Below are 15,000 nucleotides of genomic sequence, written 5' to 3' on the forward strand. Positions count from 1 at the left end.
GTTAATGCTGTTTACTCTGGTTTTAATGTTGCTTCTATTTCCATATTTTGTGTGTGTGTGTGTGTGTGTGTGTGTCCGGGTGTGTGTTTGTGTGTGTGTGTGTGTGTGTGTGTGTGTGTGTGTGTGTGTGTGTGTGTGTGTGTGCGTGTGTGTGTGTGCCAACCCATGTGCTTGTTTGCCTGTGTGTGCACTGTGCATATATGTGTGTCTCTGTGTTAATTTGTGTGTGTGTGTGCGAGTGCATGCATGTTTATGATTTATTCGCTAATTAAAAAGAAGAGAGGTTCACTTTTTATTGGTTCTGCAAATTCATTAATTATAGTATAATGTGCTTCACCATTCATGAGCACAATCTGTTGTTGATCTTCTAGCACTGGGACTTCAGCGCATCTGTAGGCGCATCATATCAGCAGCCGAGCAGCGACTCCAACAACCAATCAGAGCCTTGCGCTCATATCGCTGCTCCATCTGCTCTGATCTATTTGATCGGCTCTCACTGCCTTACTGATCACTAGCCAGCTCTGGGGCACTAGTGACGCACGCACGCATGCACACACACACACACACACACACACACACACACACACACACACACACACACACACACACACACACACACACGTACAGGCACACACACACACACACACACACACACACACACACACACACACACACACACACACACACACACACGTACAGGCACACACACATATACACACACATTTACACACATATACACACAAACACACATATACACACACAAACACATATTCACGACACACACACACATACACAGAAGGAAAAAGAGAAAGATCTTTGGGAACTCGGGTGGCGATGATAAAATGGAACGCGCCTTGTTCTCTCTCTCTGTTCCCTCCTCCTCATTCCCCTCTACGTCCCCCACAGAGCCACCCCCCCCCCTGTGATGGTGTTGACCGTGTCCTGGGTACATCCCCTCGAGGGGGGGTTCACCGGGGACGGGGCAGGGGGCGGTGGACCGCTGGGGCGGGCGTTGTTCTGCCTCTGCTCGTCCTGTCGCCGTGCCGACGGAGGTGCGTAGTGATGAGGGTTATTGATCGCTGCTGAGCAGCCATTTAGTGATCGATGAAGATCTCCTCTGTGAGGAAGAGGAGGAGGAGGGGGAGGAGGAGGAGCAGGAGGAGGAGGAGGAGGGGGAGGAGGAGGAGGAGGAGAGGAGGAGGAGAGGAGGAGGAGGGGGAGGGGGGGGAGGAGGAGGAGGAGTGGGGGGAGGAGGGGGAGGAGTAGGAGGGGGAGGGGGAGGAGGAGGAGGAGGAGGAAGAGAAGGAGCAGGAGGAGGAGGAAGAGGAGGAGGAGGAGCAGCAGGAGGACTTCTGCTGTCGGCTCCTCTCTGGACCAGGAAGTCGGGGGGAGGGGGTGAGGGTCTCTGGTCTCCCCCTTCCTCACCTCTCCTCCCTACCCTCCCTGACGTGAAGTCAGACGTGATGTTATTTTGCATTTTGGAAATCCTTGTACCCTGAACGTTTTAGGAGAGATGTGGTTTGTGGGGCTTCATTCAAAGGATAGTGGTTTCCATCTCTCTCTCTCTCTCTCTCTCTCTCTCTCTCTCTCTCTCTCTCTCTCTCTCTCTCTCTCGCTCTGCCTCTCTCTCTCTCTCTCTCTCTCTCTCTCCCTCTCTCTCTCTCTCTCTCCCTCTCCCTCTCCTCTCACTCTATTTGCGGGCCCGGGGAGCTCAGCCCGCTCTGACATTTCCAGTGTTGGATTATCCAGTAGTGCTGACATTTACCAATATCTTAGATGGACACGACCGGGGCTTTCCTCGTTGGCCGAGTAAACAGAAATCCACACAGAAAACAGATTGAGTCTATGTGTACGTGTGTGTGTGTGTGTGTGTGTGTGTGTGTGTGTGTGTGTGTGTGTGTGTGTGTGTGTGTGTGTGTGTGTGTGTGTGTGTGTGTGTGTGTGTGTGCGTGCGTGTGTGTGTGTGTGTGTGCGCGAGCAAGAGAAAGCGAGTCAATAAGTATTCAGATATGCGTCCGAAGAAAAACTGATGAAAACTAAAAGATTCATGAGTATTTCAGCGCAATCCGTGCCTCACGGCCTGCGGTAAAATGAGAATTACGGCAATTCATTAAACGTGTACACATTACTCTTCTCCCAGTGTTATAATACCAAGTTAAAAAATTATCATTTCTTTTCATACGTGTTTGACAGTAATTCACTGGTAAGTTAATAATGATGGTGGTGAGCTCGGCCATTAATTAGATTTAGGATGGTTGACGGGATATGGCCTGCATGGATGTGTGTGTGTCCCAGGGCTGCCTGGATGTGTGTGTGTCCCAGGGCTGCCTGGATGTGTGTGTGTCCCAGGGCTGCCGTGCTCAGGTATGTGCGTGGCAGCCTGTTTACTGCGGGGCTAAACAACGCTCCATCACGTCCCACTGCAGGACGCCTCCTCTCCTGTTGGCATGTCCTTAAACGTCTGGAGCCCAGCACATGTGGAGAGGGAAGAGACACAGACACACAGGGCCAGGTCGCTACAGGGTCCGACCACGATTCAAAGTATCACAGGGAAACCACAGAAGATTGATCAAATGAGATAAGCTAAAACCCAGAACATCCAATTAAACTCAATACAATCATGAACTGCACCTTAATAAACAAATTAATTGAAAATCAGGAAAACCACGAGTAAGAATAAGAGAGTGGAAGACAATCCTGAGCAATACGTGAGGAGAAACGCTCCCGAGTTCCACTGACGGGCGGCCGGGACCCTGTGATGGAGAAACGCTCCTGAGTTCCTCTGAGGAGGGAGTCCCCGGGCTGCCGGGACCCTGTGATGGACACGGCCCCGTTATTGTAAAGCCGATGATCATTGCTCCGCTCTATGCAACTCTAGAGAGACGACAATGTTCAATCCTGAATGATCCGCTGAATACAGTCGTCAGGCGTCAGGACCGCAGAGTCGCTCACCAGCTTCCGCAAAAGACTGACTTATTCAGGGTTCACCTGGACTCTGCAAAGCCCCCCCCCACACACACACACACACACCCCTCTTACACACTAATTGTATGTTGTACGTCCTTGCACTTAAAAGTAGTACTTAGCATCTTATCCTAGCTATCTTTGTTGTACACGGGGAATGGATTAACCTAGTGATTGTTAGTGCTTGGAACTTGTATCTATAAAATCCTTACTATACCAACAGAGATATGTTGTTGTTTCTCTTTCTTATGACTAATGTACTTATTTTATTTAGCTTTGGATAAAAGCGTCTGCTAAATGCCCTGAATGTCAATGTAGTTCACTGCCCATCCAGTGAGTACGCTCTGGTAGATGCAGTTTGAACTGGCCAAGCCAATTGTCTGATTAGGATTTAATGAGTGGAAAATCTTGTTACGTTTTTTCTTCAGGTTTATTGTTTTAACGACACGTGCACGTACTCACATGCATGCCCACAGACACAAACTGTGTCTGTGGGCATGCATGGGAAACATCTTCATCCATCCATCCTAGTTGTGCAGGAGCTTTTAACTGTACTGTAATAAAATAAAGAATCCCTGATGTTTAATGAACTGACTGCACCTCATTCACCCTCCTATCCACTTATCATTCATCAGGATAGATGGCAGAATTGTGTGTGTGTGCGTGTGTGTGTGTGTGTGTGTGCGTGTGTGTGTGTGTGCGTGCGTGCGTGTGTGTGTGTGTGTGTGGTGTGTGTGTGTGTGTGTGTGTGTGTGTGTGTGTGTGGTGTGTGTGTGTGTGTGTGTGTGTGTGTGTGTGTGTGTGCGTGCGTGCGTGCGTGCGTGCGTGCGTGCGTGTGTGGGGTGTGTGTGTGGGTGTGTGTGTGTGTGGGTGAGCGAGTGAAAGCGGCTCATCGATCGACTTGCTGACCTACCTGTGACCTCAGTTAAAACCAATGATGTGGAAAAGCTCTCGAAGCTGAAGCACTCCACCGTTTACAGGCTGATGTTCACAGATGTTTACAGATGTTCTACATCTGGTGAGCTACACACCAGCTCACTGTCACAACCTCTCTGATTCAGGAGCAGGGAGGTGGAGCAGAGAGGTGCAGTAGGGAGGTGGAGCAGAGAGGAGGAGGGAGGAAGAGTAGGGAGGTGGAGCAGAGAGGAGCAGGGAGGTGGAGTAGGAAGGTGGGAGGAGGAGTAGGGAGGTGGAGCAGAGAGGAGCAGGGAGGTGGAGTAGGAAGGTGGAGCAGGGAGGAGGAGTAGGGAAGTGGAGCAGAGAGGAGCAGTAGGGAGGTGGAGAAGGGAGGAGGAGTAGGGAGGTGGAGTAGGAAGGTGGAGCAGGGAGGAGGAGTAGGGAGGTGGAGTAGGAAGGTGGAGCAGGGAGGAGGAGTAGGGAAGTGGAGCAGAGAGGAGCAGTAGGGAGGTGGAGAAGGGAGGAGGAGTAGGGAGGTGGAGTAGGGAGGTGGAGCAGAGAGGAGCAGGTATAGCAGGTGGGGTTGGGACCTCTCCCAGGATGCCTCCCAGCAGGCTGCAGTCAGAGGGAGTGAACATCGTGGACGTTCTGGAGTCCTCTCCGTTGAGCCAGGGCGGGCCTGGTGTGGGGGCCACCACCGGCCCCCCCGGACCCCCTGCCGGGTCAGCCTGCTGGTCTCGGGGGCCCAGCGGGTGGGGGGGGGCGTCTTGGAGACAGGTGAGGAGAGCTGCAGCCGTTGCAGGGTCTCTCTCCCTAGCTGACGTCCTGGTAATGATGTGAGGACCAGGTTCTGCTGGCAGTGTGTCTGAATGGAGCCGCAGTCAGCTGCCTCTGGCTGGCGGCCATTGAAATCCACCTGTTAAGGCCCGGCAGTATTTTGGTTTTTTTCGCCTAAACACATACCCAAATGGAAAAGCTTATAACACAGTAACCCTAAGTCCTAGATGGATGTATGATACTTCATTTGAAAGCTGACAAGCTCTAGTTTCTGTAGATATGTTTATTTGGCATGTGTCATACACACAACCTAAATGACATCAGTTCAGACATGGCTCTAAAGCAATTTTTTTGTCTTCGAAAATAATGGGTCATATTTGAACTACAATAACTAGGATGTGCTTTATGTAAGGCATATGGCAATATGCCAAATACCTTCTACATCATGCCAACTACACCTGGAAAAAAATTTGGAGTTCTAGGCCTAAAGCTTTGGGAGTTAATGGAGTTTTTATGGTGTGTGGTCACTGGCGGCCCAAACCTCTCCAAAATGTCTCCAAAATGGCCAAATTGTGCCAAATGCATTTACTCACTTCTGTGACACTGGAAACATTACTGAAGCATTTTGGTGACTATAAAACCTTTCTCCATGATTCAAAACATAATTTTTTCACACATTCATTTGATATGGCCATATTGAGATATTGTCATGTGATGAGACACTACCGGATCTCTCACGACCACCTTCAGTAGGAGTGGGGGCCGGGGGTCTGCCTGTCTGGCTTTGCGGCTCCCAATCCGCATCACTGTCCTCAGACATTGACCTACAAACACAATGCAATGCACAAATGTCACCAAATATAATGAAGAAATATATAAATGCAATTCAATGGGGTGTTATTTACATAGAAAACAAATAAACATTTCATTTATATCATTTCTGTCATTTTTTCATTTATATATATAATGTATACTATATAACTATACTGCATTGTTCACTGTAAGCATAAAAACCCACACACAAAAATACACATAGATGGCGTCACTCACCGATCTAAGACTTCGTCCAATTGTTGCTTGAACATCTCCTCTATCTCAGAATCATATTGGCTGTCTTCGCTGTCCTCGGATGAAGCCAAAATCAAAGCGAGGGCTTCTTCATGTGTGTAATATTTCGTTTTCTTCGTTGATTTCGCCATTGTAAACGGCGAAATCAATGTGATCAATGTGTGCGGCGTGCGTCCTGGTCCGCTGGAGGCTCTGTCATGCGCAAAGCGAGTTGTCTGCCGTGATGACGCAGCTGTATATCTCGGCTCATACGTATCACACCTGGACACGCCTGGTAGCGTTGGAAAGGTAAACTCATTGGCTAGAAGCCCAAGTGACTGATATATCAATAGCCAATACGCTGTCCCTATACTAAAGCCGCGTAACAAAGTAAACAAAGCCCATTGGCCCTTCGAACTGGGAGCGCTCCATCTACTTCACGGGCTGTACCGGGGTGAAAACTGAACAGAAAAAGACGGGGACACTTTCATTTTGTAGCCAGCAAAGTGATGAAAACAAGCATACCCAACAACTCCATACTGGAGGTAGAGAAAATATCCGTGCGGCTTTGAAAAGCTGGATGTTAGTTGACGAACAAAGTTTGGAGATGGTAAACAAATGGACTTTACACGACAATATTCACAAGCTGGAATAATTTTATGAAAAACCATGTGGATGCTTTTGATCAGTGGATTCTCACGGACATTTGGAATATAAATAATTGAGGAATGGACACATATTACGGTTCTCGGATTGCTTCAAAGGTAGGGAGTCTCTCTGTTTTATTGGCATTTCCGGTTTACCATGCTGGTTAATATCAATATTTATGGTTTTGTGCTCATGATTTATGAAAAAAAAAAACCGGATGAATAAATTGTGGAGATTCTACCCTTTCTAACGATGTATAGAATGTCTGTAATGATGAAAGTTGAAGCGGGTTATGTCGCTGCGTAGTGGGAACATGTGGTCAACAAACACAAATCGCCCACCGGTGGGCGAATGGGTCTTAAGAGGTTAAAGATACCATCATTTATCTTCGATTTTGTGACAGCCCAATACACACACTAACATAGACAACAAACGCTATGACACAAAGAAATGCACACACTTTCTTTCTCTCTCTCCCGCTCTCTCTCTCTCTCTCTCTCTCTCTCTCTCTCCCTCTCTCTCTCTCTCTCTCTCTCTCTCTCTCTCTCTCTCTCTCCCACCCAAGCATGGTGTTATTGCGTATTGGGCTCTGCTGTCTCAAGGCCAACTGAATCAATACAGGTTGCGATTGATTAGTATGTAAAGAACTACCAATCCAGTCTCCAACAAGAGGTTTAACAGCAGGTAATTCATCCAATCAGTGCTCTTCACCCCAGTTAAATTGACGTAGATATGGCAGCTTGGAGCGTTAGAACTTCACGCTGCTTACGTTTTGCTCAGTGTGTAGCAAAACTTTTTGGTCACGGTGTACATATGTACACATGCTGCCTGCTGTCAAACGAAATCAAACCCCATCACAGGTTCCTCATTGGTTGGAATGTTAAGCCCGCCCACTCAGGCCACTGCTGATGCGTTTCATTGGTTATCATGATGTGAGAAACTGAAATGCCGTTCTGTGTCGCCTTCATCTCTCAGAGGGCTCTCTGAAAGATGGACGGCCAAACTCACAGCCCTCTGTCTCAATCGATAGCTCTGCAGATAACCGGTGAATCACAGGGAGATTCCAGAGGACCCCCCCCTCCTCTTCTTAAGGTGCGGCTGAAAGCAGCCACCGGGGGTCACTGTCACCGGGGGTCACTGTCACCGGGGGTCACTGTCACCGGGGGTCACTGTCACCGGGGGTCACTGTCACCGGGGGTCACTGCCACCGGGGGTCACTGTCACCGGGGGTCACTGTCACCGGGGGTCACTGTCACCGGGGGTCACTGTCACCGGATGAATCCTGCTGACAGATACGAGGCGAGGCCCTCATTACGGGGACCCCTCATCACTTAATCTGTCAGTGTGTCGGCTCTGCTCCTTAATAACTTCCTGTTAATGCCCCCTCTCCCTCTCCTCCTCCTGTCCCTCCCTCCTGTCCCCTCCCCCTTCTCCCCTCCCTCCCTCCCTCCCTCCCGCTCCCTGTCCCTCTCCTCCTCCTCTCCCCTCCTCCTCCCCTCCCTCCCTCTCCCTCTCCCTGTCCCTCTCCTCGTCTTCCCCTCCTCCTCCTGTCCCTCCCTCTCCCTCTCTCTCTGCCTCTGTCGTTACCCCCCTCCTCCCTTCTCCTCCCCTCCTCTCCCCCCAGGCGAGGACCACACCCTCCGCATCCTGCTGTACTCGCTGATCTTCCTGCTGAGCGTGCTGGGGAACCTGCTGATCATCGTGGTGCTGGCTGTGAACAAGCGCATGCGGACGGTCACCAACACCTTCCTGCTGTCGCTGGCGCTCAGCGACCTGATGATGGCGCTGTTCTGCATGCCCTTCAACCTCATCCCCAGCCTGCTCAAGGACTTCATCTTCGGAGCCGCCATGTGCAAGATCGTGGCCTACCTCATGGGTGAGTCAGGGAGGGTGAGTCAGGGAGGGTGAGTCCTGAGAGGGTGAGAGGGTGAGTCCTGAGAGGGTGAGTCGTTAGAGGGTGAGTCCTGAGAGGGTGAGAGGGTGAGTCCGGAGAGGGTGAGTCCTGAGAGGTCGAGTCCTGAGAGGGTGAGAGGGTCAGTCCTGAGAGGGTGAGTCCTGAGAGGGTGAGTCCTGAGAGGGTGAGTCCTGAGAGGGTGAGAGGGTGAGTCCTGAGAGGGTGAGTCGTTAGAGGGTGAGTCAGGGAGGGTGAGTCCTGAGAGGGTGAGAGGGTCAGTCCTGAGAGGGTGAGTCCTGAGAGGGTGAGTCGTTAGAGGGTGAGTCAGGGAGGGTGAGTCCTGAGAGGGTGAGTCCTGAGAGGGTGAGAGGGTGAGTCCTGAGAGGGTGAGTCCTGAGAGGGTGAGTCCTGAGAGGGTGAGAGGGTGAGAGGGTGAGTCCTGAGAGAGTGAGTCCTGAGAGGGTGAGTCGTTAGAGGGTGAGTCAGGGAGGGTGAGTCCTGAGAGGGTGAGAGGATGAGTCCTGAGAGGGTGAGAGGGTCAGTCCTGAGAGGGTGAGTCCTGAGAGGATGAGTCCTGAGAGGGTGAGAGGGTGAGTCCTGATAGGGTGAGAGGGTGAGTCCTAAGAGGGTGAGTCCTGATAGGGTGAGAGGGTGAGTCCTGAGAGGGTGAGTCCTGAGAGGGTGAGTCCTGAGAGGGTGAGAGGGTCAGTCCTGAGAGGGTGAGTCCTGAGAGGGTGAGAGGGTCAGTCCTGAGAGGGTGAGTCCTGAGAGGGTGAGTCCTGAGAGGGTGAGAGGGTGAGTCCTGTGAGGGTGAGAGGGTGAGTCCGGAGAGGGTGAGTCGTGATAGGGTGAGTCCTGAGAGGGTGAGAGGGTGAGTCCTGAGAGGGTGAGTCCTGAGAGGGTGAGTCGTTAGAGGGTGAGTCCTGAGAGGGTGAGTCCTGAGAGGGTGAGTCCTGAGAGGGTGAGTCCTGAGAGGGTGAGAGGGTGAGTCCTGAGAGGGTGCGTCCTGAGAGGGTGAGTCCTGAGAGGGTGAGTCCTGAGAGGGTGAGTCCTGAGAGGGTGAGAGGGTGAGAGAGCCTCATCACAGTGACGGCCCGTGTCACGGCAGGCCTTCAGGGGGAACGAGGCAGCGCAGTTATCAGCGTGTCTGGGGGGCGGGGCAGGAAGCCGGCTTCACATAGCGGGGGGGGAGGGGCCTGCAAGCCTGCTCCAGGGAGGAGGGATACGTTAGGATGCTCCGGTGATGAGGCTGACAGACCACGGCTCATCGGACAGAGCTGCTCTACAGCGCCCCTGGAGGCTCGGCAGCACGCTGCAGCATAGAGCCCTGTGGGTTGGACTCTCATCCTCTCTGTCTCTCTCTCTGTCGCTCTCTGTCTCTCGCTCTCTCTCTCTTTCTCTCTCTCTCCCTCTCTCTCTCTCCCTCTCTCTCTCCCCCTCTCTCTCTCTCTCCCTCTCTCTCTCTCTCTCTCTCTTCTCTCTCTCTCTCTCTCTCTCTCTCTCTCTCTCTCTCTCTCTCTCTCTCTCTCTCTCTCTCTCTCTCTCTCTCTCTCCCTCCCCCTGTCTGAACCTTGTCAGCGTTGAGGTGCTGCATCGTGGGCCGCTCTGATTTCCTCCGGCCGGCCGCTGATATCCATCTGCTCTCCGCTGCTCACTTTCATATCTCCCCTCGACTCCCCCCTCGTCTCCCCCCTCACCCTCCCTCGTCTCCGCCGCCACACGAGGCAGCCAATGAGAGATCAGATACGAGGTTGACATCCGGCCCGCCGCCTCATGGGTCTCCACGGCTCCAGACATCCAATAATAAGCGGGCGGTGACGGTGTTCCCTCTCCTCCACCCAGGCACCTCCGTCAGCATCTCCACCTTCAGCCTGGTCGCCATAGCGATCGAGCGCTACAGCGCCATCTGCAACCCGCTGAAGTCGCGGGTGTGGCAGACGCGCTCACACGCCTACCGCGTCATCGCCGCCACCTGGCTGCTGGCCTTCGTCGTCATGACGCCCTACCCCATCATCAGCCACCTGGACACCTTCAGGACCCCCGGCAACACCACCGGACACCAGTGCCGCCACAAGTGGCCCCACGCCACGGCCGAGCAGGCCTGGTGAGTGGGCGGCTGAGGGGGCAGGTTAGAGCTGGTTAGTTTAGGGGTTAGGTTAGAGCTGGTTAGTTTAGGGGTTGGGTTAGAGCTGGTTAGTTTAGGGGTTAGGTTAGAGCTGGTTAGTTTAGGGGTTAGGTTAGAGCTGGTTAGTTTAGGGGTTAGGTTAGAGCTGGTTAGTTTAGGGGTTAGGTTAGAGCTGGTTAGTTTAGGGGTTAGGTTAGAGCTGGTTAGTTTAGGGGTTAGGTTAGAGCTGGTTAGTTTAGGGGGCAGGTTAGAGCTGGTTAGTTTAGGGGTTAGGTTAGAGCTGGTTAGTTTAGGGGTTAGGTTAGAGCTGGTTAGTTTAGGGGTTAGGTTAGAGCTGGTTAGTTTAGGGGTTAGGTTAGAGCTGGTTAGTTTAGGGGTTAGGTTAGAGCTGGTTAGTTTAGGGGTTAGGTTAGAGCTGGTTAGTTTAGGGGGCAGGTTAGAGCTGGTTAGTTTAGGGGTTAGGTTAGAGCTGGTTAGTTTAGGGGTTAGGTTAGAGCTGGTTAGTTTAGGGGTTAGGTTAGAGCTGGTTAGTTTAGGGGGCAGGTTAGAGCTGGTTAGTTTAGGGGTCAGGTTAGAGCTGGTTAGTTTAGGGGTTGGGTTAGAGCTGGTTAGTTTAGGCGTTAGGTTAGAGCTGGTTAGTTTAGGGGGCAGGTTAGAGCTGGTTAGTTTAGGGGTTAGGTTAGAGCTGGTTAGTTTAGGGGTTAGGTTAGAGCTGGTTAGTTTAGGGGTTAGGTTAGAGCTGGTTAGTTTAGGGGTTAGGTTAGAGCTGGTTAGTTTAGGGGGCAGGTTAGAGCTGGTTAGTTTAGGGGTTAGGTTAGAGCTGGTTAGTTTAGGGGTTAGGTTAGAGCTGGTTAGTTTAGGGGTTAGGTTAGAGCTGGTTAGTTTAGGGGGCAGGTTAGAGCTGGTTAGTTTAGGGGTCAGGTTAGAGCTGGTTAGTTTAGGGGTTGGGTTAGAGCTGGTTAGTTTAGGGGTTAGGTTAGAGCTGGTTAGTTTAGGGGTTGGGTTAGAGCTGGTTAGTTTAGGGGTTAGGTTAGAGCTGGTTAGTTTAGGGGTTAGGTTAGAGCTGGTTAGTTTAGGGGTTGGGTTAGAGCTGGTTAGTTTATAGGTTAGGTTAGAGATGGTTAGTTTATAGGTTAGGTTAGAGATGGTTAGTTTATAGGTCAGGTTAGAGATGGTTAGTTTATAGGTCAGGTTAGAGGTGGTTAGTTTAGGTGTTAGATTAGAGATGGTTAGTTTATAGGTTAGGTTAGAGGTGGTTAGTTTAGGTGTTAGATTAGAGTAGTTAGTTTGGTATTAGGTTGGCTAAGATAAAGTGTTTAAGTTGAGATAATGGTTTACCGATGGTAAGTTGTATGGTCAGGCCTGAGTTATGGTTGGTTATGGTTGGTGAGCAGCGTGTCTGGACCCATGGGTTAGTGTTAGGGTTAGGTTAGGGTTAGGGTTAGTTTAGGTTAGATTAGGTTTAGGGTTAGGTTAGGTTAGGTTAGGGTTAGGGATAGGTTAGGTTAGGTTAGGTTAGGGTTAGGGTTAGGTTAGGTTAGGGTTAGGTTAGGTTAGGTTAGGTTAGGGTTAGGGTTAGTTTAGGTTAGGTTAGGGCTAGGTTAGGGTTAGGGGTCTCCATCCAGGGAGTGGTGGTGGTTTTAGTTAGTTGTTTTTGTTGAACCAGTTCTGATGTGGGGGATTTCACCGTATTAAAGTATTGGAACGGAACGGAGGTGAAATGAGATGTTTCATTAGGAGAGTGATTGCCTAGCGATGGGGGAGACGGGGTTGCCAGGGTGACTGTTGCTACATGGATGAAGAATAAGAAAACAATTCAGGTTGGGAATTTGTTTGAACTTTAGTCGCTTACGATCACAATGATGGTAAGGCAGCTTGAAGGTTCAACGGATAAAGCCTGTCTCTCTAAATCACACACTTTCTTTCTGAACTAAAGAGTGGTTTCTCTTTCCCTTTTGTCATTTTGCGCCGACCTGCTTTTGACATTTCTCTCGACCTCTTACTGTCAATCAGGACTGAGGTTGATGTGCTGCTTCATTTAGTTTGTCATCATTCATACACATACACACACACACACACACACACACACACACACACACACACACACACACACACACACACACACACACACACACACACACACACACACACACACACACACACACACGCACACACAGACACACACACAGCCCCACACATACACAGACACACACACACACACACACCATCTGCTCCTGTATGCATCACAGAGCAGGATCTCCTGACGTGACGCAGGCCTGTCATTAGTGGCCCGTCTCTGGATCCCCACTGCTGGGTTGGTCATGCAACGCGCTGTGACACGCACAACCAACCGTTTTAAACCTGTTTTTATTCTTTTCGCTGGAACACGGTTGAACACACATCTGCTGCCATCGCAGCCTTTAAGCCCAGCGCACTTCAGAGGGCCGCCGACTCTGAGAGAGTGAGTCGTGCCCTCGGCCCTCGACGTCCTGGGCTGAGCGGAGGGACTCTCCCTGAGGGTCGTTCAGACAGAGAGGCGGACGTTAACACCAACCCTTTGGCTGCACCTACCCCTGATGGAGCACTCCTTCTCCACCAGGGGTGGAGAACTAGGGGCTAGTTCTCCACCCCCAACTACGCTGATGTTGTAGAGGACATCAAACCAACACACTACGGTGTCGGTCTGATGTGTGAGAGGATTCACTACGGTGTCGGTCTGTTGGAGAGGATTCACTACGGTGTTGGTCTGTTGGAGAGGATTCACTACGGTGTCGGTCTGATGTGTGAGAGGATTCACTACGGTGTTGGTCTGATGTGTGAGAGGATTCACTACGGTGTTGGTCTGTTGGAGAGGATTCACTACGGTGTTGGTCTGTTGGAGAGGATTCACTACGGTGTTGGTCTGATGGAGAGGATTCACTACGGTGTTGGTCTGATGTGTGAGAGGATTCACTACGGTGTTGGTCTGTTGGAGAGGATTCACTACGGTGTTGGTCTGATGGAGAGGATTCACTACGGTGTTGGTCTGTTGGAGAGGATTCACTACGGTGTTGGTCTGATGTGTGAGAGGATTCACTACGGTGTTGGTCTGTTGGAGAGGATTCACTACGGTGTTGGTCTGTTGGAGAGGATTCACTACGGTGTTGGTCTGTTGGAGAGGATTCACTACGGTGTTGGTCTGATGGAGAGGATTCACTACGGTGTTGGTCTGATGTTGGAGAGGATTCACTACGGTGTTGGTCTGATGTTGGAGAGGATTCACTACGGTGTTGGTCTGATGTTGGAGAGGATTCACTACGGTGTTGGTCTGATGGAGAGGATTCACTACGGTGTTGGTCTGTTGGAGAGGATTCACTACGGTGTTGGTCTGATGGAGAGGATTCACTACGGTGTTGGTCTGTTGGAGAGGATTCACTACGGTGTTGGTCTGTTGGAGAGGATTCACTACGGTGTTGGTCTGATGTTGGAGAGGATTCACTACGGTGTTGGTCTGATGGAGAGGATTCACTACGGTGTTGGTCTGATGTGTGAGAGGATTCACTACGGTGTTGGTCTGTTGGAGAGGATTCACTACGGTGTTGGTCTGTTGGAGAGGATTCACTACGGTGTTGGTCTGTTGGAGAGGATTCACTACGGTGTTGGTCTGATGGAGAGGATTCACTACGGTGTTGGTCTGATGGAGAGGATTCACTACGGTGTTGGTCTGTTGGAGAGGATTCACTACGGTGTTGGTCTGTTGGAGAGGATTCACTACGGTGTCGGTCTGATGTTGGAGAGAGAATGTATTTCTGTGTTTGCGCCAGTTTCTCTTCCATGTGGGAGTTTCTATTATCTTGCGTGTGTTTGTCCTGCGAGCTAACCCTCTGTGTCGGCCCCTGTTCCCCCTGTTGGCCCCAGGTGCGTCCTGCTGCTGCTGATGCTGTTTGTGGTACCGGGGCTGGTGATGATCGTGGCCTACGGCCTCATCTCCCGGGAGCTTTACCGCGGCATCCAGCTGGAGATGGGCCAGAAGAGAGAGTCCACCGGTGAGCCTGTCTGAACACCACTACACCGCTGGAGAGCAGCAGGTGTAGCGGCTGGCCTGAGTGGGTGGAGGAGGAGATGGTGTAGACCGGGTTCAGATCCTCTCGGGGTTGGTGTGAACACAGGGTAGTAGACTGGTTCAAAACAGATCGCTGGGTAAATTGATCTGCTTAAGAAGTGTTTATACTGGTGTATTTAGAATGATGGGCACATGATACACATCAGAAAAGAGAGGGAGCATTGGAAGTATTCAAATCTTCAAATTTGACAAAATGTGTACAATTAAAATGATTATATACATATATGTATACATTTATATATATATATATATATATATACGGGGCCGGACAACGCCCCTTAACAGTGGTATAATGAGCACATGCCACTGACTGAAGTGATCTATTGCTTTTATACAACGGTTACTGTTATGGCGAAACGAAAGTCATAGACACACTACATTTAAAAAGAAACCAAGAAAGTCAAAATAGCCGTTTAATTAAAGAATACAAAAAAGTAGTCCCTCCTGGCTGCCGCTATGCATCGACGGTCGCTATGCAACACACTTTAGCGTCCCTCCGAGAGAAGGCTCCGATAGAGCGGTTCGCCGGCAATTTATCCTATGGAG

General features: G+C 50.8%; 1 protein-coding gene across 1 annotated transcript in view; it reads left to right on the forward strand.

Moving 5' to 3' along the window:
• The window catches only part of cckbrb (cholecystokinin B receptor b), a 19,093-nt gene that overhangs the window by 827 nt on the left and 3,266 nt on the right, over positions 1–15,000 (forward strand). Inside the window, exons 2-4 of the mRNA XM_030344189.1 lie at positions 7,958–8,209; positions 10,070–10,331; positions 14,250–14,377. Of these exons, the coding sequence (XP_030200049.1) occupies positions 7,958–8,209; positions 10,070–10,331; positions 14,250–14,377 (642 nt within the window). The remainder of the gene's footprint in view (positions 1–7,957; positions 8,210–10,069; positions 10,332–14,249; positions 14,378–15,000) is intronic.

The sequence above is a fragment of the Gadus morhua genome, chromosome 20 (assembly GCF_902167405.1).
Source record: "Gadus morhua chromosome 20, gadMor3.0, whole genome shotgun sequence".
Classification (NCBI taxonomy): Eukaryota; Metazoa; Chordata; class Actinopteri; order Gadiformes; family Gadidae; genus Gadus; species Gadus morhua.